At 41.4% G+C, this 27,253-nt stretch overlaps 1 protein-coding gene across 6 annotated transcripts in view; it reads right to left on the bottom strand.

Moving 5' to 3' along the window:
• Window positions 1–27,253, bottom strand: part of synrg (synergin, gamma) — a 117,405-nt gene that overhangs the window by 30,924 nt on the left and 59,228 nt on the right. For all 6 annotated transcript variants that reach the window (XM_070857061.1, XM_070857062.1, XM_070857064.1 and 3 more), the window contains 4 exons: window positions 8,967–9,596; window positions 6,499–6,659; window positions 5,281–5,334; window positions 1,906–2,002 (listed from right to left, as the gene is read on the bottom strand). In XM_070857061.1, coding sequence (XP_070713162.1) covers window positions 1,906–2,002; window positions 5,281–5,334; window positions 6,499–6,659; window positions 8,967–9,596 — 942 coding nt within the window. The remainder of the gene's footprint in view (window positions 1–1,905; window positions 2,003–5,280; window positions 5,335–6,498; window positions 6,660–8,966; window positions 9,597–27,253) is intronic.

The following is a 27,253-nucleotide window of genomic DNA, read 5'->3' as shown; positions in this document are numbered from 1 at the left end:
AGAAGTAGAAGTATAAGTGTAGTTTCCCATCTCCCTCAGAAGAATAAATAAATTGGATGATCTAAATTGTACATTATCTGTTAGAAGGAAGAGGTTTGATGGGTCCAATGGCCATTTCTAATTTCACATTTATGTATAAGATTGTGCTTTACAGTTACAATAAGTACGGTAATGCATTTATCATGGATTGTTTCATCCTATTATCAGTATCTTCACAGATCTGGAATCTCTACAACTGTTTAATTATTCACCAACAGGTATCCTCAAAATAGCTGTGTAAAATGCAGAAAATCAATGCAGCAAAGTGAAAATATAAACACAAACTGCATGGTAGACTCCAGCCCCTTTTAAATGGCTGGGAAACAATGCTTTGTTAGTCTTCATGAATAGGTTACTTGAAGGTGAGCCAAATAGTTAAAAATATGTTTCCCTAATCAAACAGTGTTTACAGCACAGCCCTCTTGGCACATTCTCAGCTATTTAAAGATGCGCTGGAATGATTTTTTTTAAACACATAGTACAATCATGTCATTTTGACTAAGATTTGTAAACATGGTAGCCACAAACAGTCACTATGATTATTACAGATATTAAATACTGTGCCATCTATGCTACCAATAATACAATGTGCACACACAATGCTACTAAGTGGAAGCATTTACAGCTTAATTTACTATTTTCTGCATCGCTACAAATATAGAAAACTTATGACTATATATTACTGGAATGAATAGCTTCTCTAATAAGGTAACTGCATACACTAAGCCCTATAGACCTCAAGATCGCACATTTGGTTGCCAACCAGAGCCTAGTTCCCAGATGTCAGCTGGTATAGCAACTGGACCACTACAAGCAGTGGGGTCACAGCCTGCCTGGAGTCGGGAGAGGAAATATCAGCCAATGTTTCTGCTGGTCACTGTTGTTCAGTGGAAAGTGGCATGTGGATGGATGTTGGGTGAAGACAGGATTGAGCTTGGCTGTGATGCTCCCTACAGCCAAATAGTCTGATGGCACTCAATGAGTCGTCTCGTGCATGAAGAATGACCATTTGGATAAGGCAGTGGAAGGCTTCCAAAGGCGATGGAACCATTTCCCACTCACATTCAGTGCCTTTGGGGAAAAGGGGAGATCATTGGAAAAAAAAAGTAGCAACTATATAAATTAACCATATAGATAATGTACTACAAGAAGTTGAATGTGGTTCGAGAAGTGCTACACTTTAGCCTGATCTGAATACCATTTTGTTAAAATTACCTACATTGAAAATATTTGCAGCATTTGCTAAATTAAATAAAGGGCCCTTGTGATTTTCAAAATACACAAATATTTTCCTTTACATAACACCTGCAAAACATATTGCCTGTGAACATTCTAATGAAGAATGCCAAAAGTAGATTTAGAGAATATGCACAATGAAAAAGCATTTCATATTTGATGAAATTCAAATTGCTGGATTTCTGCCGGCAATTTGACATGCTGCAGGCTCCAGATCACAAGGAGCAAGAGGTGTTTGAAGAGAAGTTAGGCTCTTCCCAATATGGGGGTGGGGGAAGGAGTGGGTGGAAAGGGTTGGAGAGAATAGTCAACTTTAATGAACTGTTGGTTTAACAGTAACACTCGTAAAAGCCTGAGGGGACAGCCATCTGCTCACCCCTCGACCACAAACTACTGAGTATGATTTCAAAAGTGCATACTTGGAGACCTAAGCAAGGAGCAAAAAAAGTAGGATGATGAATTTTTAATAAAGTAATGAAGTTTTATTTCAATACAGAAATATTACTGACATCGTCTTTCCTGGAGGACAACATGCTCCTGGGTCATCTAAATGCATCACTACATAACCAGAAACCCTCCAGGCTCTAACAAAACAGTATCAATTAACAATTGCTGTCATTTATTCCATACCCAAGAGGTATTCCATGCCTTGTGTCGACTGGATGACTTCACTACACACAGTCGAACTGCTGATTCCATTCAAGGTATCACTGGCCTTCCTGATCACCTAAAAAAAATGTTTAAAGTGCCGTATGAGATATTTACGACAAAATAATAAAGGCTGGAACAATTAAACAAAGCAATTAACAAATTGGTATACCGATCAATGGGCAATTAAACAGAATGTTTATGTCAAATACCAAAACCTCGGGTGTAATCAATAGTTTCACAAAGTGTGACAATGCCAGTGGGGTATTTAAAACATCTGCTATATTGAGAGTCTATTTGAAGCTGCCATGATGAATCCTTCACCAAGCACTTGAATTTATATAGTGCTTTTAATGTAGTAAAACATCCCAAGACACTTCACAGGAGCATTCAGAAAAAAAATGATACCGGCCCGATGAACGAGATATTAGGATGGGTGACTTTGGTCAAAGTGTTAAGGAGCATCTTAAAAGAAAGAGGGATGGCAAGGCAGGGAGGTTTAGGGAGGGGATTGCAAAGCTTAGAGCCAAGATGGCTGAAAGCATGGCCACCAATGACGGGGCGAAGGGAGTGGGGGACACACAAGTGGCCAAAGTTGGAGAAATGCAGTGTACTCGGAGGTTTGTAAGGCTGGAGGAGATCAGAGAGATACGGAGAGGCAAGGCCCATGCAGGGATTTAATCACAACAATGAGAATTGTAAAACTGAAGCGTTACTGGACCGGGAACCAATGTAGATCAGCGAGCTTATCAAGGGTGATGGGTGAGCGGGACCTGGTGTGAGTTGGGATACAGGCAGTAGAGATTTAGATGAGCTCAAATTTATGGCGGGTGAAGAATAGGAGGTTGACCTGGAGAGCATTGGAATAGTCAAGTCTGGTGGTAACAAAGGCATGGATGAGAGTTTCAGCAGCCGAAGGCAGGGGCGGAGACGGACGATGTTCCGGATGTGAAAGTAGGCGGTCTGTGTGATGGGAAGGTTATGGGGTAGGAAACTCGAGGTAAAATAGGATGCTGAGGTTGCGAACAGTCTGGTTCAACCTGAGACAGTGGCCAAGGAGGTGGATGGAATCGGTAGCTTGGGAACGGAGTTTGTGGCTGGGAGCCAAAGAGAACAGCTTCAATCTCTATGCAGTCCTTAATGGCTCTCTGACTTCAAACATAGCTAAAAAGGATTTTGCTATTGCTACCACAATTATCACTAGCACCTTCTCTAATGAAGTTTTGACTATTCTGATTGCAACTTTCGTTGCCTTAAGCCGCGATCATTGCCTATCCATGTTCTCCTGTGAATTATTTTCTTTAAGTCTGAAAAGTGTCTTTGTTTAAGTCTGATTTGTGCTTGCACATAGCTAAGTTGACATGTTTGTACCATATGCCCTTCTTTTAATTCTAGAGATATACATGGCTTCCCTTTGTATTAAGAGTCAATCAGCATTCTTAAAGTGGATTTTGATTGATTTATATGTCTCGTTCACTCAAAAACAACCAACCAATCAGTGCCCTCTAGATTATCTCACCCTCTGTGGATTCTCTCTGTGCAACAGACGGGTGTCAGACTGAACACTTACAACCACAAATCCTTATTACTGATACGTCCTTTCTGGTATTAGCCTGGCTTTAAAAATTAAAAAGGTGGACTAGACCTATATAAAGAACAATGCTTAGAGGAGAATACAGACTACATTCAACCCGAGGGAACTCATTTGTGACAGTTGCGAGTCAAGTCATTCTCCTTTGTTATTTTGTTTTCCCATTGATGGAGTAACTTATACTTAGAGCACATACAGCCTCAGATTAACTTGTCATTCAACTCACTGCTGTTTGTGGGACTTTGTTGTGTGCAAATTGGCTGCCGCATTTGCCTACAAAACAACATTTCAAAAGTAATTCATTGGTTGTAAAGGTCCCGCTCAGGCCGCTCACCGGCTTTTAAATGGGAGAAACTGCGCATGAGCGAAAATTTTTTTGGGTCGCACAGCCACTTCACAGAAACCAAATTTGAGGCAACATTGAATGCAAGACTTTCTTTTCTGGCAGACAAAATAAAAATTCTATTTCACATTAATATCCCACAAAAAGATACGTCAATCCAAAAATAAATGTCAAAATATTGAATTAAAGAAACACGTATTTTTGGGCAGCTGAGTGTCTGACATACCCAGAAACCCATCACTATGCTTAAGGGTCTCCAAGGTGGAAATCCACAGAGTTTGGGTTTCCGTTTGCCTGACATGGAGTGTGGAAGAATCCCAGCACCCTATGCCTCCATGTCCCATTAATGAACCAGGCTGGCTGGTTAACCATCAACCATGTCCTGCTCTGCTTGGTTGAGGTATCAGATTACCAAGCCTGCCACAGAGGCTTGATTTGGTTCTAATTCCTTCATCTGGCATGTTACTTTGGAGCCACCTCAAACCCAAAGAGAGGTCAAAAAGACAAGTGATATAAACAAAACACTAAACAATATCCCTGTTGCAGTTATTTTTGTTCATTATGACCAAGACTCAACTGTGTAAACAAAACCAGTATCAGTCACATTTATTTAGCATCTCATGTGGATGCTGGACAAGAATAATATTCTGACTGGTGGCACTCCATTAGACAATTTTCACAGCAAACTATGAACTATCCAGCATTATGCCTTTTGTAAAGCAAGTTAAACAACAAGCTGCAGTCGCATAACAAATGCTTGTTTAACATTTCAGACTATGTAGAACCGAGAAGCACTGCATTTTCCAGTCCAACTGGGGAAATTAACTCCCGAGTCCAGTTTCAATCACAGTACCTTACCTACTCTACATCGATGGAGATGGAAGTGGCCCGAGCTGCAATGATACTGCACTGCTGATTTGAGATTGCTGGTTGCTGCAAGCAGTTCAATCAGTAAAATCCTCATTGTACGTTGCTGTGAATTGCACTCCCCTAGAACTCCAAGCCAATAAATTTTAAATGTCTTGTGAGTGCAGGTGGGAGCATCAACGCACACAAAATATATAGTTTTTTTAAAACTCTGCCTGAGTTTGTAAAGCATGCGCAAGGCCCAACAGAGCATCAGAGTACAATTTAAACTCAATTCAATGGCCTACTCACTGGTGTTAAACTCCCTGTGGTGTCAAACCCAAGTGGAGTGGAAGGGTCTCCCCAGCAGGGATCTCATACTGCGGCATCCAGGAGTCAGATTTTAAACTTACTTTAGAGTTGCTGTAAACTGATTCAAAAAGTGAACGTACAACTGTACCCCCCCTTGTCAATTAACAGAAAGTTCAGACTCAGGACCAGCTAGACAATGCCCATATACTTCTGAAAATGACGTATCATTGTAATGCAGCACTACATAAAATGTTGAAGGCTTTACCTGCAATGCACTTTCTAAACATCTTTGCCATTCGTAAGCGTAGCGTTCATTCTCCTGAAAGAGACAACGGAAGTGATTCACAAACTTTTATTTGAACCTACATCCAACTCCTTCCATACATCGTATACTAAAATAAATATAGCCGACTGTGGTCAAACTGAAATAGCAATTAAGCAAATACTACAGCTGTTGTAAGAATCGTCTAAATGTGCTTCTCTATGATGCACATTAATGAGTGCCCAGGTCAGGAACTGATAAAACCATTACACGCATGGGTGGTCCTGGTAACAGAACTAGTCACCACAAGGCAGTCAAGCGAGATATTAAATAATCATCCAGCACAGAACCCCAAAAATCTGTAATATATCATACCTACTTCAAACTTTAGGCCTGAAGGAAAACTGTTAAGTTTTGTTTTCTATCATAGAAACATAGAAAAAGAAAATAGGTGCAGGAGTAGGCCATTCGGCCCTTCGAGCCTGCACCGCCATTCAATGAGTTCATGGCTGAACATGCAACTTCAGTACCCCATTCCTGCTTTCTCGCCATACCCCTTGATCCCCCTCGTAATAAGGATTACATTTAACTCCTTTTTGAATATATTTAGTGAATTGGCCTCAACAACTTTCTGTGGTAGAGAATTCCACAGGTTCAATCAAACATTAAAGGTAAGTAAATCTCACCAGTTATCATGGACATAATCCTATATAGAGGATAATTTGTTGCTGAGCTCTAAAGAAATCTAGCTTGTAACACTTTTTCCACCAGCTGTGAATATCTTCTTGCAGCGTGTTGCAGGTAGGATGGCATCCCTGTAACCAGCTGTGAAACTGCTATAGAAAATATTGCGGACTAAAAAAAAATACAACTGTATTTACAAGTTTTGTTCATTTATTTTGAAACGCTTAACACATACTGTTTGCAAGTAAACCACCCTCTTAAATTTAACCTCTTAATATGGACGTAAATGAATTTCTCAAAGCCATTCCTTGCCTGGCCTCGGTTTCAGAGCCCCCCTGGTGCCAGTGAGTTGGGCCAGTTCCTCTCCTACAATGTGTAACTTCTCCTGCAGAACAAAACCTGGAACCGGGCACAGAGATTCTGAAGCTAGAAACTGAGAACAATTACAAATTTCTCCCCCAGCTCCAAATGTAAATCGCAAACACCTTCCAGCTCCGTGCTTAACCAGTAATTGTTTTCTGAACATGCAACCTTTACCTCCACTTCCCCCGTTAGGTCCTTATACTTGTCCCTGATGACAGGCAGTGGTGCTGGTTTCTCATTTAGGGTATTTGATCGGTCCCTGAAAGGCTGCTCTGAAGCTGGTGGAGTTCGGGTCACTTCTTTATCCCCTAGGCTCAGACTCCTTTTATGAGATCCTGCAGGGGTGGAGTTGAAATCTTGTGTTAAACAAGTTACTCCATTTGAGAGAAAGTCACAGAAACACAAATTATGTCTGGCCAATACACTGCAAAATTCTAACCATGGAAAGGAGCAGTTCTCATGGCAGAGGCTTCAGTCAATAATTTATTAGATAATCCTCTGCTTATAAGAAAAGGTTCAACATTTTGGGGTATTTTAATATCGATATTAACACAATTAGATATCATAGAATTTCAAAGTGTGCCAGTTAATTTGATCCTTTGAACGTTACGATACAAACTACTGGATTGCACAGTACATCGAGAATCTTCCTCACTGAGATCTCAACCACCGTTAGACCATTTTTCCTTTTCTGAAGTGCAAACATTTTTCATTAACTGACTCTTGCACTCAGCTATCTCAAAACTCAGAAGCAAGCAATATTTTTTCTTGGCAAAGTTTTAGAAGACAAAAACACATTACCTAATTAATGGCTTTTACTGCAAATTAAAAAATTGTCACAGGCGATATTAAAGTTTCTGGGGGATTTCAACAAGCGGGTGAGGTTTTGGGGGAATGTGAAGAGGGGTTTGGCTCCAACACAAGGGGGAAGTGCTTAACTGAACTGAGCAGTTTGATGGAGGACTCCATCCCCCTCCCATTTCTTAGGCTGAACCAAACTATTTGCAACCTTGGCATCCTATTCAGCCACAAACGAAGCTTCCGATCCCATAACTCACGACCTCAACCACTTAGAAGGACAAGGGCAGCAGGCGCATGGGAACACCACCACCTCCAAGCTACCCTCCAAGCCACACAGCACCCCGACTTGGAAATATATCGCCATTCCTTCATCGTCGCTGGGTAAAAATCCTGGAACTAGCTCCCTAACTATGTGTGGGAGTAACCTCACCACACGGACTGCAGCGGTTCAAGGTGGTGACTCACCTCCACCTTCTCAAGGGCAATTAGGAATGGCCAGTAAATGCTGGCCTTGCCAGTGACACCCACATCCTGTGAATGAATAAAAAAAAAATCCTCTCCATCAAAAAGGCTGCCTAATTCCACCTGCGTAACATCGCCTGTCTCCAACCCATCATCTGTCCTCTGTAAACTTCAACTCATCAAGACCTCTGCTGCACAGATTGCATCTCGTACCAAGTCTTGCTGACCCACCACCTCTGTCCTCGCTGACCTACAATCACTTCCAGTCTCCTTGTGCCTCAAATGTAAAATTCTTATCCTGGTGTTTAATCCTTCCAGGGCCTAGCCTCTCCCCATCGCTCTAACCTTCTCCAGCACTACCCACTGCTCCAGAGCGCTCGGTTCCTCTGATTCTGGCTTCTTGTGCATCCCCACCATCACTTTCAGCCTTCAGCTGCCTCGGCCCCACCCGCTGAAATCTCTCCCTAAACTCCTGCCCCTCTTCACCTTCCTCTCCTCCTTTAAGACCCATCTCTTTGACCAAGCTTATGATCACTGCTCCTAATATCTCCTTCTTTGGCTTGGCTTCCACTTATGGCCATAGAAACATAGAAAGTAGGTGCAGGAGTAGGCCATTTGGCCCTTCGAGCCTGCACCACCATTCAATATGATCATGGCTGATCACGCAACTTCAGTACCCCATTCCTGCTTTCTCTCCATACTCCTTGATCCCTTTAGCCGTAAGGGCCACATCTAACTCCTTTTTGCATATATCTAACGAACTGGCCTCCAACAACTTTCTGTGGTAGAGAATTCCACAGGTTCACAACTCTCTGAGTGAAGAAGTTTCTCCTCATCTCGGTCCTAAATGGCTTACCCCTTATCCTTAGACTGTGACCCCTGGTTCTGGACTTCCCCAACATTGGGAACATTCCTCCTGCATCTAACCTGTCCAATCCCGTCAGAATTTTATATGTTTCTATGCGATCCCCTCTCATTCTTCTAAATTCCAGTCTTTCTTCATATGTCAGTCCTGCCCTGTGAAAGCTTGGGAGGTTTCCTACATGGGCTCGATGGACTGAATGGCCTCCCCCTATGCTGTAACTATTCTATGATTCTATGAAATGTAAGCTATCGAGGAGGAAATTCATTTTACCACACTTTAAAGTGAGTTAATAAGGCACATGTGCAATCAATAACTTTATTCTTTGTAAATTCAGACTAGACAGAATTACCAACTATTATTTTGCTTTTATTATCATGAAGGCACAACTATTTTCTCGAAAATCCAAGATCTAAATTGCGTTTTCAGCAAAAACAGCTTTTGGCAATATCCAAGTTTGAGGTTAAGCATCCAGAAGTAATAATATTACAATCAACTTAAGACTGTCTGTACATACCTTGCATAGAAAGGTCAAAGGTCTCCATCTCACTCTTGATCATCTCCTCGCTGGACTTTACCTTGCCCTGGGAACTAGCCATAAGAAAATCAAATTTACTAATTTTGGGCTTTTCACTTTGGAATTCACCAAATTCATCAAAGGCTTCAGTTTTTGTCTCTTCAGAAGAAACCCCATTTGAGACAGAGACTGCGGTCCTTTGCTCTGCATCACCCAGGCCTAACTCAGCCACATTCGGTTTAGTTATCTGCCCCTCTCTCGATGAGGTAACCGCAAATTCTCCAAAATTATCATCTCCTTCCTTTTTCTCTTTGGTCCGTTCTGCAGTTTCTTTGAAGTCTCCAAAAGCATCAAACTTGTGCTGTGAGCTGGTATCCTCAACCGAGAATGTCGTTACCGTGGAGACAGTCGTCATAGTGATGTTCTCGGAGCTGCCGAAAGAGGTTTCTTTCTTCTGAAGCACCGAGGTGGAGGACAAGGATCTGCCTTCGGTGTTGAGGAAGAAAGGTGGCTGCTTCTTAATCTGGGTGCCAGAGTCTTCTTTCTCGGACCAATCGTAGCTGGTTAGACTGCTCACTGCAGAGCCGTTACTGAAGTTACCAAAGGGGTCGAACTTAAAGTCATCCAGATCTGAAAGAAACAGTGAATTCTGATCATTGACCTTAAACTTTGAATTTTAAAGTCAGGCTCTAGTTTGGCAGAATGACAGTTCTTTAAGCACTTAACTGTACAACAAATAATCTACAAAGACTGAAGTTGATCAGTAGCTGCACATCCTTGCTGATTATTTGCATTTCAGCAGATTAATTCATTCGAGATCGCGTTCAGAGCCACTGGCACGGTCTTCTAAGGTTTTCAGAAGCAAAGCTGACATCTGCTCCAAGTGATTAAAATAATGTCAAAACTGATTAGAATGGTTGTTGTTGCTGAAGCACAGTTTCAACATTTATTTTTTCAGCTAATGTGGCAAGAAAATACTTTAGCGTTGGACTGATTGGTCTTACGCTGACAAATGTCATTTCTCTTTCAGCTTGAGGCCTGGAGTCGCTCATGTTAAAGATAGCGGTGCTCCAAACTTACATTGAAACAGATTTGGTAGCAGCTTCAGCTCTGTAAAGCTGAAGGGCGGTGCTGATCGTAACCAGCATGTTATTGTTACATCCTCAACCATTGCTCTCACGACAAGACAAGCGTGGCCTGTTCATTCTTAGGTGTTCTGTACATGGCAATGTGATAACAGATAACCCAAAGTATGCATTGTTTTGATATTATGGATACAAGTGGCTTAGAATTTCTGGATTATAAAAATAGATAACCTGGACTCGAGACAGGCCCAACACAGACATGAAGACTACTAGACACCTGATCAGCAGTCCCAGAAGTTGAAATGATAACAGTCGTTGATATTCAAAGTCAAGTCTTCTTTGTCGGTCAGGTTTGGACAATGCTCAGTTGAGAATCACATTGATCAATTCTGAGCAGCGAAACACTTAATGAGGATTTGAGAGATGTATGGGAGAGGGGAGGGCAAGAGCGAGAGAAATACCAATGGGGTGGTTCATCCTCCGACTAGATCTCAATGACAGCGTATTCAGCTCTGTTAAGTTGAGAGGTAATTCAGCCGTCTAAGCGGTTAACATTTCTGATGGTTTTGGGTTGGTTCTGCTGCATTTAGTCAGCCAGCAAAAATGTACACAAATCAGAATTTGTTTTTATTTTTTTTTTTTAAAAAAGAGTGACAAGCACCCATGATATCCCACTCAGCCAGTTCCTGATCTTGACCAGGCAGAGGGCAAAGGTAAGGATCAGTAGCTCCCTACAGGATGGAACAGTCATCGTGGGCCTGGGCCTGGGCCTGAGCCATTCCTCTCCATCTCCAAGCAGTCAGTTAGGGTGCCAATAGGACAGGTTGGTGAACAGATCATCCGACCAATATCAATGCATGCGAATACTTCTGCAGTGCAGGGAAACACGTTAAAAACATTTTTTTTTTTTTTTAATTCAACCATTTATGGCAATTTGTCAATCTTGCCTCTGCAATCTTCAATGTGATATCCTGATTCACAGACCAAAGGAAGTCATTGGCATCTTTTTTTAAAAAAAAGATGACTAATATTTAATTTCCTACATTGTCAGATATAGCTTTCCGTTGTCTCTAATGGTGGTGACATTAGCCTGAACACAATACCAACATGCTGCCAAACAGCAGTCTGATGGACAAGATCGGGAATGAAAGCTGCGGCAAATGCAGACGATCGCCGACAGTAATGGTCAGAATAAATTAACAGCTGCGCTGAAACTAAAACTACCACTCTGCGGGAAAGCACAGAGCGTTATTATTAACAAGATAAAAATTAGATTGTTTTGAATACTGCAACCACAGCTGATTACATTTGTTTTTTTTAAATTTCAACGATAGAATGCCAGTCAACTTCTGAACAGGAGCTCATCTTAAGAAGCATTCAAGATCACAGTCTCACCTGTCATTAGGAACAACTATTCAAGTACCATCAAGCTATAATAAAGTACTTTAAAGCTAGCCGCAAGTCATATCTGGATACAGCCTGCGCTCACTCATGTGAATCAGAGTGTGAGGCCATTTGGCCCATCGAGTCTGTGCCGACTCTCGAAGAGCAATCCAGTTATTTTCGCTCCCCTGCTCTCTCCTCATATCCTTGCAATTTTTTCTCCTTCAAGTATTTCTCCAATTCCCTTTTGAAGGCCACTGTTGAAGCTGTATCCACCACCCGATCAGGCAATGCATTCCAAATCCTAACCATTTCATTGCGTAAATGTTTTTTGTCCTCATGTAGCCTCTGGTTTTTTTGCCAAACACCTTAAATCTGTTCTTGGATTTGCTAGATCTTTATTCAGACTCAACTTCATCAAGCTTATCCGTTATAAGGAATTTTAAATTTGTTTTTCTGTCTCAATGTAACGAAATGGCTGCGTGCTCCTTTGAATAACCTGCCCCATCAAAAATCTAGCTTGCTACAGATGTTAAAATAGGTGGATTTCTGCATGGAAGATCAAAGCTCGGTACAGTAAATGAGTTCTTACCAACCTAATCCGACTGGGCATCGGCTATCAAAAGCTCTGAATATAATTGGTGCATTGTTTTGATATTATAAATACAAGTAGCTTAGAATTTCTGGATTATAAAAATAGATAACCTGGACTCGATACAGGCCCAACACAGACATGAAAACTACTAGACACCTGATCAGCAGACCCAGAAGTTGAAATGATAACAGTCGTTGATATTCAAAGTCAAGTCTTCTTTGTCGGCCAGGTTTGGACAATGCTCAGTTGAGAATCACATTGATCAATTCTGAGCAGCGAAACACTTAATGAGGATTTGAGAGATATATGGGAGAGGGGAGGGCAAGAGAGAGAGAAATACCAATGGGGTGGTTCATCCTCCGACTAGATCGCAATGCAACAGTGCAAACGATGGCCAGGAATAACCTCTGCCCCCTCCCAAACTGCTCACCCTTTAGGGCGAGGGATAAGTGCAAAAACTGATGGAAATAATGGTCGCTAAAAAGCTGGTGAGAGGAGGCACAAAGTAAACCTTCCTGGTCAGGTTTATGTATGGTGGGAAGTACAAATCAGCAGCTAATTGCCAAGGATACTTGTAACATGTTCTCAAAGTCTTTGCTAGTTACTGCAAGACTGTTAAAAGTCACCTTCACAACCCAAACACTGGCTGAACCTCGTATTAGAAACAGGATTAGCTCACAAATAGGGCAGATAGAATTCCTTTTTTAGCAAACAAGGAGCCTACAACTCATCCAGCAAGCTAACCAAATTCCAAAAGTTTAGCATGACATGAAAAAAGTTCCCCCACCCTCCTCCCCCCCCCCACAAAAACATGAGGCACTTAATGACAGCAGAAAGAAAGGACAATCGCCAGAAGCACCTTCAATACTATTATTTTTCGTTAAAACATTTTATTTTTCTTTAAAACATTTTTTTTTTTTTAATAACTTAGGGGAATATTCTACCCATTCTCAGGGCCAGGTACTTATTAGAATAAGGAAGATGATCGGTTCCCTGGCCTTCTGCATTGCTGCTCTGAATTGGATGCTGCAAAGTGGCGAAGGACAAATCTCCCTCAGATTTTCCCCTTTTCTGTGGGCAGGTGACTACTAGATGCACCTCTTTTCAAATTTAGCGCTGAGATCAAGACCTCAGTGGCAATGGAATCAAGCCTGCAAACTAGCACGACATCTTTGAAGAATGGATTAACTAAGCAAGGCTACTGGGAATATCGTTCAATGTCAAAGTTGTCTTTATGTTACTCACAGTTTAAAAAAAATTGAGATGCAGATAACTGCATTCAATTTTTCAAAACTGATTGAGGAAATTGGAGGGGTGGGAGGAAAATCTTAAGCTTTAGAAAATAAATTATAATCCTCAAACAAAATGTGCATTTAACAACGACAAGACAAAACGTTGTTGATTCATGCTTGGTGTCAATTCTAATAGTTACCCGGCTGCAAAAAAGCTATGAATAAAATCCACACTTGTGCTTCACTGGACACAGTCAGAGCTGGTAGAATTGAATAAGGTAAGGTATTGTAGAATTGTTAATCCAGTCAGATTTCTTTTACAAATTTACAGGATTTAACTAACTGATCAAAACAAATGGAAAAGCTAAAAGTCATTGATAGAAATGTTGAGCCCAACTTAAAGACTTGCAATTATGTAGTACCTTATTGCATCTCCCAGGAAGCCTTGAAGAAAATACTTTGCAGTAAATATAAGCCCAGTTCTGCATAATAGTTCACAGGTTATGGAGATAACATATTGTTCGAATTTATATTTTCTGTCGATGAAAATTTGTTTTGAGAATGTTGAAAACATAATCATTTCAAAGTCAGATCACACTAACACCTAACTAACAGGCATCGCGTCTTCAAATGCAATTTTTAACCTCTTTATCCAATTCATTTTTAATCATGTGGTTGATACATGAAATGTCTTGCATATAGTACACACTTCTTGTAAATGTCACATATACTTCTGTAACACTTTCCCAGTCACACTTTGTTGATAACATTATTGTTAGAATGCAGGATATCTGCTAATTCACTGTAAGCAATGCCGTAGGAAATCGGTCAGTAACATAAATATTTGATCGATATGCTTGCCTGTCATGCTGTTTGATTGTAATGTTGTAGTGAGCTTTTAATGTAGTTATTTCGCTGTCATGTGAGTTCCCATTCTCCTCTCACTCCCAGGCATTTGACTCACACCAAGGGCACCAGCTCTGCCTCCCTTCCCTCCTCCTGTAGTCCAACTGGAGTACTCCAGTTCTGCTGCCTCCATTGCAGGAGAGATAGTTATATAGGCTTACAGCTCTGCATAGTTCTCGGGCCCATTCCGGCTCTATGTTCCACTCCTGTCACTCTCTCTATTCTCCACATGCAGACCCTGCTCCCACTACTCTCCCCAGCTCAATGCCCAAATCATGCCACTTTCCCTGGTCCTGAAGGACAACCTGCAGCTGCAGTCCTTAGCTTTGTGCTGCCTCATGCCTGGCCACGGCCTGCCCTTCCCCTCCTTCCCTTCCAATCCCAACCTTATGCCCGACAGCTCCAGTCCTTCCCAACCAGAACGTGACACTCTCTTCCAATCGAGCCTTTGTGCCAGCCCTTCAGCCTCTCCAGTGATGCAGTGGCCCCCATGTTTTGGCATTGGTCGGAGCCGTGGCTCCTCTTCCACTGCAGCAACAGAAAGGCTATTTGACTATCGTTAGGCATCATTTCCAGACTGCTCTCCTCCTTGCCTGTGTTCCTTTCAGCCCCTATGTCCTTACTCCCAACCCAGGCCCCAGGTTCTCTTTCACCCGTGCAATACAGCAATTCCAGGATAGCTTTGGTCCCCTGCCCCTCTCCACCCGGACCTGGTACCCATCTCCAACACATTATCAACCTTCTTGCTGCATGTCCTCGCCTTTACAACAAAACTTTTTGACTGCTTCACGGCACTTCACGTAGGAGAGCACAAATGCCCTCGGGTGTTGCTGAGTAGTCAGGAGAGATAATCAAAGGCATGGTCAAAAAGGTAGGTTTTAAAAAGAGGGAGTTCCAAAGTAAAAAAAAATTCAAACTGAGTAAAATCAGTAAAGCAACATGTGTTGAGAGGCATGCAGTGTGAGGGATAATTGGAGACAGATGAGACAGCGGGGTGGAGACTCTTGAATGGAGGGAACAGAAATTGAAACAAAAGGAGTTAAAGACAAAGACGGAGAAAGATGACAATGACAAAGTGGATGAGAACCAGAGAGAGAAAGGTGGGGGGGGGGGGGGGGGAAGAAAGAAATGGAAATACAGACAAAAAGAGAACGTAAAAGAATGGAACACAATTGCAGTGACTGAGGGAGAATTTTTCTTAGGATTCTGTCAGCAAGCGAGATCAACAAGTTTAACCCCCCCCACCCCCCAAAAAAATTAAGATCCCAAAATATGATCACACTAGTTAAACTGGCTGTAATGAAACAGCTACAGAAAAAAACAATTGTGGGATATAAATCACATCTCAAGAGTCTTCCTTATGACAAAGATGTAGATGGCATGCAAAATATTTGACAGCAGTTAGATCATTTAAATCATTTAGCCTTCAATGGCCAAACCAAACAATTTTTTGTAATCTTGATCTGAAATTTATTGTGGTTTAAAAAAAAAATTGGTTTTACATATCGTTGTCAGTGCATCACACATTCATTCTGTTCAAATGTTTTTGTAAACTTGCAGGAGTTTGATAAATAGGCCACGCACCACTTGCTGTGGGCAAGTCAACATGACATTACACCATCAAATATTCCAAGATCAATGTTTATTAGGAAGATGCTACTTCAGAAAAAAAGTCAGAAAATACTATATGCAGTAGTCATACATTACAGAGTGTTACAGCTATTTAAAATACAGATTAGGCTTCACATGCAGCACCTCAGCAAACAGAGCAAAATACAGAAAGAAAAGCTTAAGAAAGCAGATTCAGGTAGAAGGTCTTTGAAAGCATTAAGCATTTTTTATACAAGAGATTGCATTTCATTACAAAAAGCAATAAGATAAATTTGTTAGAATGTAGTTGAATCCTGATAAAGGCATAACCAATATTGATTACCAGAGATTTCAGGCATCTCTTCTTACACTGAATTTAGATCAGAAATTTGGCTTTTATGCTTGCGTCAGGTATGCTTTTATTCGGACTCCACTATGTAGGATTAAGTCATCAGTAAAGCTGATTTGAAACAAAGAAATTTTGCAGAATTTTTGGTTAGACACAGAAAAGTTAGACATGAAACCAAAGAAAATAATTAAAATGAATTCCAACCCTGTTTTCAGCACAGATATGTTAATTCTACACCTGTTAAGAATAGAATGGTTCAGAATATTTTGCACCCTCATTAGTGGCTAGTAGAGATTTATTTTTACAAAAACCCCACTAAGATAAGATTTTGAATTGGAGTAAAAACAAATTCCTGGTCAGAATTCAACGAACGATTGTCTCAGAATACTATTTTGGTACTAACATGATTAAAATCTTTACTATTCATATTGGTTGTAAACAATTTCTAATGTAAAACTCTAGGCAGATACAATAAATCCTTGCGATATGTATGGAAAACATCAGCTCAAGTTTGCTAGAACACACTACAAGTAATTGTTTTTCACGCTGAAAGTGAGTTCAGACTGAATGGCACAACACAGCAATAAGGGGGGCCTAGATTCAGATTAAAACAAATTCACTTCAGACTTGCTCCGTGTTATACCTCCAAGACATTTGCGTGAGATCACAGGGCTATGTACTGCAAATCAAATAGGCACAGTACATTCAAGAGCTCAGAAAATCAGAGAGGATCAAATGTAAACTAATGTAAAGGAAGCCATCAATAAATGCAAGTGTCTCACTCTACTCATGTTAATCCAAGAGTTAGCCTTCAGTTTGGCTCAGCCACACATATAAAATGTAATTTAGCCTGCTTACACAACATAATTTTTTTGTAAGTTTTTCAACCATTCTAATGAAGCCCTTCACATGTCAATCTTTATTGCAAATACCAAACCCTGTGATTGGTGGCAATTATTTTTTCTCATGCATTTGCTGCTGCTGTCATTGAGCATGCCATCTCAGCCGGTTTTGAAATTAATTGAGAGATTCTGCTTGGCTGGCCTCAAGCTGATCCACCAGGAAAGGAATTTTAAATATTTTTTACATGGTGGGCCCTTTTAAGTTTACACATTGCTCACATTTAGTCAATCTAAAATGTAACTTTTAACTCAAATCAGCAGTGGTAAGATCAAAATCAAATGCTAGTGTTTTGATTCAGTCATTTTGGTTGTGTAAGCAAGGCTTTTAAAAGTTACATATAACATAATTGTGCAGCTCAACTTCACACCATTAATCACAGTCGAGGTGGTGTTTAAACTAAAGTACACGCAGTAAAGAGGCACCGAGTATTATGGGATATACTTTTATAACATTTTCTTAATGGACTGAAGTAAATATGCTGTTATATCACATCAAGTAGTGCGTGCTTTATTTTTATTATTCTTAAACATATAAACGCTGGACTATAAATGGTCCCTTCTCAGGAATGTTTTGATTCTTAAGGCTCGTGATTGCTTTGTGTAATCTCAAGAAACAGACTCGGTTATTCAAAAGAGCATAAAACAACACTGGTCAGGTACCATGGTTGTTACATCATTTTGGCACAGGGGTGTTTTTTTTAAAAAAACGCAGCATTTTCACAACACTGCCATCCCTGGGTCTAATGGCACTGTGATTCTAAACCGTTCACTGCTCCAATTTAACGTTTGTTTAAATAAAAAGCCCTTGGTATAGTCTGGGTAATTTCACAACTCTCGAGTGGCAGAGGAAGGGAAGAGCACAAATACAATTACATTTCAACCCGTAACTATACAGTGTCCCACTTCTCTTCCATTATTAATACAATGGTATGAAAAAGACTCTTTGCTTGGAGTTACTTTACCAGGACTCAGCGTGGCTAATACACCAACAGCCATTAATTCCTTGCTTCAGTCGACGGCATTTCCTTTAACTGAGCTTTCACAACGTTACTTGTTAGAACCAAGCAATATTCATATATATTACATTTTATAATTATGTTAACTCACTTCTTCTGGTGCTGTTCGCACTAGATTAGAGGCGATGCTGTTTTACAAGGACGGGACCATTATACTACGCAACGCACTATGTATAATTCTGCTGCTGAAGTGCAGTTGTGTGCAACTTAAAGCGTCCCTTTAAGGCCATGAGGGGGAATTCCTGCACCTTTCTGGGTCAATGAGAGAAAGATGCACGGGTTAGTTAGCGATTAGACTCGCTTTCTTTTCAATTAATGTTTTTATATAAAAGCATGACGCAAAGTCAACTTATTTTCTGTTGGCAGGAGGTATCTCTACTTTAGAAATGAATGATTTTCTTTTGTTCATTTTTTTTTGAAGTACGATACAGTGAGTCAGTGTGATGCCGAAAGTGTGATGGATGCATTTACGAACTTCAATACATTTTTATTTTGAAACCACAATCTAAAGATCATTAATTTCAGTTTGTGACCAAATCTGTATAGCATAGCACACATTCTATAACTAAACTGATCAGTCACCAAATTGATCTCGTCCGCTAGTTGGCCACCAGAATTTGATCAAATATCTCAACTCTGATGGACAAACACACACTATCGATTGGATACTGCTGACTTCATTTTGAAAAATAAAGACTAGACCTCTGCAACTTTAAGTTACAGCTTCTTCCTGTAAGGGGGAATTCACAATACAGGTTTTTAAGTGTTTTTGTGCTACATCAAGAACAAGAATATTGCAAGGATTTGAACAAACAAATAACCATTACACTGAGGAAGCTGCAATACACTCAACTCCCGATAATTCGAAGGCTTTTTTGTCACAAAAAAAATTATTCAGTAATTTATAGGAACATAGGAACAGCAGTAGGCCATTCAGCCTGCTCTGTGATTCAATGAGATCATAGCTGATCTGCGACCTAAATCCATATACCCGCCTTTGCCCCATATCCCTTTGGTTAACAGAAAGCTATCAATCTCAGATTTAAAAACAACAATTGATATAGGATCAATTGCCATTTTCAGAAGAGAGTTCCAAACTTCTTCTACCCTTTGTGTGTAGAAGTGTTCCTAATTTCACTCCTTAAAAGTCTGGCTCTGATCTTTAGACTATGCCTCCTGGTCTTAGAATCACCAGTAGAAATAGTTTCTCTCTATCTACCTTATCTGCTCCCCTTAATATCTTGAAAACTTTGATCAGATCACCTGTTAGCCTTCTAAATTCTAGCCAATACAACCCTAATTTGCATGAAGCAATATAAATAAGAAGACTAAAGTGGAAATTTCCTAAAAGCTGTAGTTATCAGATAATTTAATTTAATCAACTTGAAATTCAATAGATTGCTGAGCCATAATGTCAATCTACAAGTGATGCTATTTCTATGTTGTTGAGTTAATCTCCAATTATATATTTACATGTTAATTCCTATTATATCACGCTTTCAGCTACATTCATGGTTTTAAACTGAGCAGAATTATACAAGCCTGTAATCCTGTCAGACATGACCCCACTGAGCAATACTTGAGGGCCTCAATATCTGAAAATATGCAAGTCACATGGGATTTGGTTCTGGTTAAATAATACTGCGTTAAATCTACAGTTCTCCCCTTAATTTTCTCTGAAGATCTTATCCTCCATTAACCAGATCAGAGCCTACACTGACTTCTCCGCTAATAAATACCCACCTCTCTATGTTCAGGCATTAAAAAAGGTAATTCAGCAAGGAGCAAAATTAATATCATCTTTTTTCCATTCATTCCCCACCCCCAACAAAATGGTTCAACTTCTTCAGAATCACTCATTAAGTGACCTAATAGGAAAAGGACAAATTCATTACATGCAAAGTTAGCTGGAAAATTATACTCGAATTGAAAAAGAATGCTTGGAATTTGGTTCCCAGATTGACGAGCGTTAAATATTTATGTTGACCATTACAATTCATTCCGACAATGATGATGCTAACATGGTTCTCAAACAGTGGCCACTGAAGAGGCACCAGTACCTGATAATGCTATGGTTTAATGCCACTTATCCAGATGCCGAGTATCTAAATTTGTGTGAAAATGAACACTGCGCCAATGAACTGAGGTCATTACACGAATACTTGGATTATCTTAGAGACGTCAGTAACTGTAACACAGTAAACAAAACAACACTGCTGCCTCCAGAGGATTCAAGACAGAAATAAAGAGGTGGCAGATGGTGGAGGCGCTACTGCCCCCGACAGCACTATAAAAATTTACCATCAAAGATGCAAATTGACATCTTACAGACTGCCTGCAGGCTAAGCAGCTGTCTGCCAACGTCATAGTTTTGCTCAATGGCTCGTTAAAATTATCCAGCCACTGGAGAAGGGTCAATGGCCTGAATGAAAATTCATTAGCCATTGGGGAAGACATGATAACTGGAAACAATATAAAAAGTACCAATATCAATTGAGTACAAATACAGTTATCTTGGATTCTGTGGAAAGCGTCCACAATATGGGCCCAAAATTGCCCAGGAGTTGCTCCTTTTTTTTTGGAGCAACTTGATTTTTCTGGAGTATCTTAAAAATCCCCATTTTTCACATTCAATTTGTGCCAGTGTAAGTTAGTTAGGATTTTTAAAAGTTTAGTTTTGTTCAAAAGGGGGCGTTACCAGCCACCTACACCCGTTTTGGCCATTTAAGCCACTTTGGACAGCTAATAGTTGCTCCAAACTAACTTAGGCCAGCGTATGTGGCCACACAGAAAATCCTTGCGGAGAGTTAAGAAATCAGCGCAGGTAGCCAGAGATTGGGGGGGGCGGGGGAGAAGGGAAGTGGAGAGGACCCTGCAAAGCACTAAAGACCTTCACAACAACATTCAAGAAGCATACAAACCATCAATAATAAATAAAAAATAAAACTTAAGTCCTACCTTCCTAACTTGGCCCGGGAAGTCAGCGGGCCAGTCGGCGAGAGAGAGGCCACTCGGCCAGGGATAGGTGCGGGCGGGACGACCCTGCGGGAGAGCACAGGGAACTAGCCACAGGCTCGCAGAACACACATACAGGCAGGCGGAACTGGGCTCGCATAACACAGGCTGCAGGAATCAATGGACAGGGGGCTGGGCAGCCGGTGCGAGAGGCCACTCGACTGGGGATAGGTGCGGGTGGGAGGGCACAGGGAACTGGCCACAGGCTCGCAGAACACGCACAGGCAGGCTGGGCTGGGCTCGCACAACACACGGGCTGCAGGGATCAACGAACAGTGGGCCAGACGGCCGGTGCGAGAGGCCACTCAGCCCGGGATAGGGGCGGGATGCATCGGGTCCCACGCTGCAGCACGCATCATCATCATCATGGGAGGAGCAACTGCACATGCGCGAACGCTCTAATACGCATGCGGACAGCTGCCAGCATTCTTTCACGCGCAGGGCCCTTGCTCCGCCCCCGCAATGGAATCGCCACGCCGCGCCAAGCCCCGGGAGAGTCGACAGAGCGGCCAGAATCCGGGGACATCTTTTTGGTGCCGTTTTGAGCTTGACTGCGCCGAAAAAAACGGGTGGGCCAAATTTGGGCCCAATAAGTGGCACAGTTAACTCAGCACACAGAGCCTTAGTCAATAGTGAAACATAGAAAACCACTTCTTAAAGTTGCTATGCAATATAAACACATCGGTAACAGACCAGCGATAGGAAGAGCGTGTTCTACGGACCAGAGAGACATCCACCAACTGGCAGGGGTCATGGAATCACAGGCAAGATTATCTGCCCATTGTCTATGAATGAGCATAAAATCTAGCCCACTATTTCTTATTCCCAGTCAGGGATGGAAAGAGACCAACAAAGTAGAAGCATTTGTATGTGTGTAGAACCTCTCCCATCACCCAGTCCCCAGTAACTTTGCCCTGTAAATAATGACCAATGATATCAAAGGTTTTCAGATACATTTGTACAAAAACATGGCCACGGCAAACTGAGTCTCATCAGCTGACTGTTATAGAAAGAACACAAATAAAATAAAGTGCTGGCACAAATGAATATACCACTGGCTATTTAAATATTACTCCGGGGGTAATTAATAAGATTCCAACCCTAACCATTTTCTCATCTCTTGCTAACAATTACAAAACCTTAATATTTCTCAAATGCTGGTAAGCATGTTTGTTATCAATACTGCTGTCTAGTGTCCCATTCTCCATCAAATTCACTATTCGTTCCCTATGTTTTTCAACCACTTTGGCACTTCCACGTGCCATTCTGTGACATAATATCAAAATGTTTTCTCGTCGTTTCTTTCTCTTTCAGCGCTGTGCTGGATCAGATTCAATGTGCTTGCTGTGTTGTACAAAGAGGAGGCATCAAATTCCAGGGGTTGAGACAATAACATAAATTACGAGAACAAGATTAGATTAAATTACAGCCTTATAAAACAAGGTGGTTTGAAGTGAAATGAATCCTGTGCTATAACAGCACTCCAGTTCAGCACCTTAATACCCTACTTACACCCATGCCTCAAACTTGCCATCACTCAGAGCTATTTCTCAAATGCTGGTGCTCCCACTAAGGTTTCTGTCACGGTTATGGCCAACTACAATCGCCTTTGCCCCCCCGCTTACCCCTCAAGCTATCCCCAAAACCATCTCTAACTAATTCTGTTTTGCTCCAACAGCCGCCACATCACCACCATCTTGGTCAATCTGATCACAAGCTGAATTTGCTCTTTGATACCCTTGTCTATCATAGCTTCCCATTCTGCCATTTCCTGATACAAGCACCATTTCTAAATCCTCAAAGCTGAGGACAGCCGGCTTAAGGGCACAGGATCAGTCCGATCATCCGCCATTAGATCACCACAAGCAGCAGCCCCTCTCCTTCTCTGGGGCTAACTCCTTGTTACTCCTGGGGTAAGGGCGATCCCAAAATGACATTAACCTGCTTTGGCCACCCTTTATTATACCCTCCACCTTCATCTCCAGTGTGAGAAGCTCAAAAATGTCTTTGTATCCAAAAATGTAACCTAACTGCTCCACAGAACTGCTTCCTTCAGGACACTATCCCCGACATCTCCACGTTCTTCCACAATTACAGTCCCCTTACTGCAATGCTCAGCAACTTCTCTTCAATTTGCCCATCCAGGCCTTACCAGACTTGCCTCTTCCACAACACCCACTATGTGTTCCCTCCACTCCAGCTACTACTTACTCAGCTGACTTTGTTTGTTCTAATACGTATTGACATTGTCCCTTCCCTCTTCAAAACTGCCACCATCACTACCCCTGCTTTAAAAAGCCCAGCCTCAACCATACCAACAACTACTACTGGGTCAAAATCCTGGAACTCACTCCCTAAAAGCACTGTGGGAGTACTTTCACTACAAAAACTGCAGCGGTTCAAGGCAGCGGCTCACCACCACCTTTTCAAGGGCAATCAGGGATGGGCCCATGCCCTTGCCAGCAACGCCTGCATCCCCAGAACAAAATTTTTTTTAAATTGCATTTATACAGCACTTTTAATTTTTGAAAAAATGTGCTTCACAAATGTAAATAGCTAAGAAATGGATTCCAAGCCATGTGGGCGAGATTAGGAAGGGTGACTGAAAACCTCAATTTAAAATATGGGTTGAGTAGGTTTTTAAAAAGGTAGAAGTACAGTGGTTTAGGGAAGGAATTGCAGAGAATCCTGCTGTCGTGGCTCTGCCACCAATGGTGGGGTGGGGGTGGGAAGCTATTCACAAGAGACAGAGAACTGAAGGGTGTAGGAGGGAGGTTACAGAGACAGGATGGGGCGAGACCATGCAGGGATCTGAAGATGTGGGCATGGGTTTTAAATTTAATATGTTGGGAGAACAGGGAGCCAATACAGGGTAGCAAGGACAAGAATAATGGCGGAGCGGGCTGTGTGACCCATCTCCTTTAATGGCTTCTCCTCCTGTATGAACACCTTTGGGGTGCTCCAAATCTCCATTCTTGCCTCCCCTATTCCACAGTTACATACTTTTTATTGGCCATACCTTTCTGCTACCATCCCTGACCTCTTTGGTTGCAAATATGTTAGCTATCTATCATAAAGTCAAGGATGAGCCAGTACCTTACCTTCTACAGCTGTAGAAAGTACTGGCTCATGTGTTTGGCTGCTGACAGAAATTACACAAATCGGATAGCTGAATCCATTTCCTTTCCCAGCTTTTCGCTCATTTTGAGCCTTCTGGTATGCAACCTCGATGTTGTTCTTAACCCTGAACTGAGCTTAAAGTTCATGTCCACTCCACCATAAGACTGCCTACTTCCACCTTCACAACACACCTGCCTAAATCCTCACCTACCTACACTCTACTTCTCTCAAAACCCTCACTGAATGCCTTTAACACACCCTGGCTTGGTTTCTCATTGCTGGGCTTCCAAGCTCTACATGCTATACAAGTTCTAGCTTGTCCAGAGCCCTGCCACTCCGACCCTATCCTGCACCTCAATCACCCAACCTCTTGTCCCCAGTGCAATGACTTCAAAATCCTCATTTGTAAGTTGTTTTTTTTTTTACATTAAAGAAGCTAGTCACTTATACCATCCCACCGCGGTCAACATTCATCGCCTCCCCCAATCACAGAAGCCAGCCCCGTAAAGTCCAGCTGAATTTACAATGTACGATAGATAATGTGTCAACAGAAAACATCCCTTGGTTTGTGCAATAGAGAAAAACCACTCGAGTTTCACGTTAGTCATATTGAGGGCCACTGGATACTCTAGCCTGTATGTTTTGACCACAAAGTTTTGGTGAGTGTTCTGCAGTGGGGAGCAAGGTGTGCAAACACAAGTGGCAAGACAACACAGACAAGTGTGACATTGTTTGAAGGCATGCATCGGCACATAACTGGTGCTATTGTAATACATCAAGTTTTTTGTGGCAACAGAATACAGGCGAATATAGAAAGAAGAATATATCTGGCAGCTATCAAATCATTCATTATAACAAAGTAGTCTACAATCTTAGGAGATTAGTCCTTTTAAAGAAAGGGGATTAAAAATAATGTAATAGGTACATGTTTTCGATCAAACTGTGGAAAGGCCTATTATTAATTAAAAAAATCTTTTACAACTTTTTTTTCTTATAAAATTCAACTTGTTCAAGAGGATCACAATGTACTTGAAACATAGTCAACATATTATCATGGGAAGCAAATGGACATGTGTTGCATGTAAAGAGCCACGGTAGCACTACAAGGAGTACACCTGAAGATATAAACACTGAGCTTTGCTTCAAGATAAGCAGGAGTCCTCACCAATGTTCCCTCTACTACACATCAATCGTGAGGTCCCATGCAGGCCACTCACCAGCTACTGCCACTGGAAGAGAGAAATTTAAAGGGACCGCACATGAAAAAAATTTTAGAGGGAACATTGGTCCTTACCCTCGATGCTCAACTGCAAAGCAAGGAGGAGGAGAAACACAGACACACGTATATACACTATTCACAATGAATAATTTGGTTGGATCCACAGTGCAGCACATGTGTAGGTTGGACAAACCATAATTGTCAATAACTAACTTACAGTTTAATTTTTATTTGAGAAACCGGGGGGAGATACAAAAGGCCACAGTGTGGGACATCACCAAGACTGAAAAGAGAGTGAGTTATTTAATTTTCCCACCGATCCTTTAGGGCACAGTTCCCCAAATTAAGTACTGCAAAAATGAAGTCATCTGAAAGTAGCAACTTGGCAATTCCATATTATAGATGAAGTCTGCACTAGATAAAACCTAACTGGTTCACTATTGCCCTTTAGGAAAGTAAACCTCCTGTCCTTACCTGGTCTGGCCTATAGGTGACTCCAGTCCTATACCACCATGGTTGACTCTTAATTGTCTTTTGAAGTGGCCTAGCAAGCCACTCAGTTGTATCATCACCTTCTGAGGACAACTAGCGATGGGCAAAGAATTTCTGCCTTAAGGGTGACGTCCACCTCTCGCGAATAAATACAGAACAGAATTTAAGGCAGTGGTGAAAGAAAGGGATCTGGGTGTTTTAGTGCACCACTCTCTAAAGGTTCATGACCAATGATGTGAGGCTATAGCTAAAGCAAACAAGGTTCTCCGTTATATTCATAAAACAATTCACTATAAAACCTGGGGCAGAGATCACCTCGCATAAGAAGCCCTATAACAGAAATTAGGGTCTATGTGATCTCCTGGAATAGTTTTCATTGTCGTAAGTGGGTCGGAGAAGAATTTTCCAGCATTTTCCCCATAATTGGCCTGGTTTTTTTCTGTTTTTTCACTTCTCCCAGCTGGTTATATGGTAGAATTTAAGATGGAGAGTGACACAGTTAATTCAGAGACTAGGGTCCTGGACTTAAGGAAAGGTAACTTCGATGGTATGAGACGTGAATTGGCTAGAATAGATTGGCAAATGATACTTAAAGGGTTGACAGCGGATAGGCAATGGCAAACATTTAAAGATCACATGGATGAACTTCAACAATTGTACATCCCTGTCTGGAGTAAAAATAAAACGGGGAAGGTGGCTCAACCGTGGCTAACAAGGGAAATTAAGGATAGTGTTAGATCCAAGGAAGAGGCATATAAATTGGCCAGAAAAAGCAGCAAACCAGAGGACTGGGAGAAATTTAGAATTCAGCAGAGGAGGACAAAGGATTTAATTAGGAGGGGGAAAATAGAGTATGAGAGGAAGCTTGCTGGGAACATAAAAACTGACTGCAAAAGCTTCTATAGCTATGTGAAGAGAAAAAGATTAGTGAAGACAAACGTAGGTCCCTTGCAGTCAGATTCAGGTGAATTTATAATGGGGAAGAAAGAAATGGCAGACCAGCTGAACAAATATTCTGGTTCTATCTTCACAAAGGAAGACACAAATAAACCTTCTGGAAATACTAGGAGACAGAGGGTCTAGCAAGAAGGAGGAACTGAAGGAAATCCTTATTAGGCGTGAAATTGTGTTAAGGAAATTGATGGGATTGAAGGCCGATAAATCCCCGGAGCCTGATAGTCTACATCCCAGAGTACTTAAGGAAGTGGCCCTAGAAATAGTGGATGCATTGGTGATCATTTTCCAACAGTCTATCGACTCGGGATCAGTTCCTATGGACTGGAGGGCAGGTAATGTAACACCATTTTTTAAAAAGGGAGGGCGAGAGACCGGTTCGCCTGACAACAGTAGTGGGGAAAATGTTGGAATCAATTATTAAGGATG

The sequence above is a fragment of the Pristiophorus japonicus genome, chromosome 16 (assembly GCF_044704955.1).
Source record: "Pristiophorus japonicus isolate sPriJap1 chromosome 16, sPriJap1.hap1, whole genome shotgun sequence".
In the NCBI taxonomy this organism is placed as follows: domain Eukaryota; kingdom Metazoa; phylum Chordata; class Chondrichthyes; family Pristiophoridae; genus Pristiophorus; species Pristiophorus japonicus.
The sequence above is the reverse complement of the archived record's forward strand: the minus strand, read 5'-3'. Positions and strand labels throughout refer to the sequence as shown.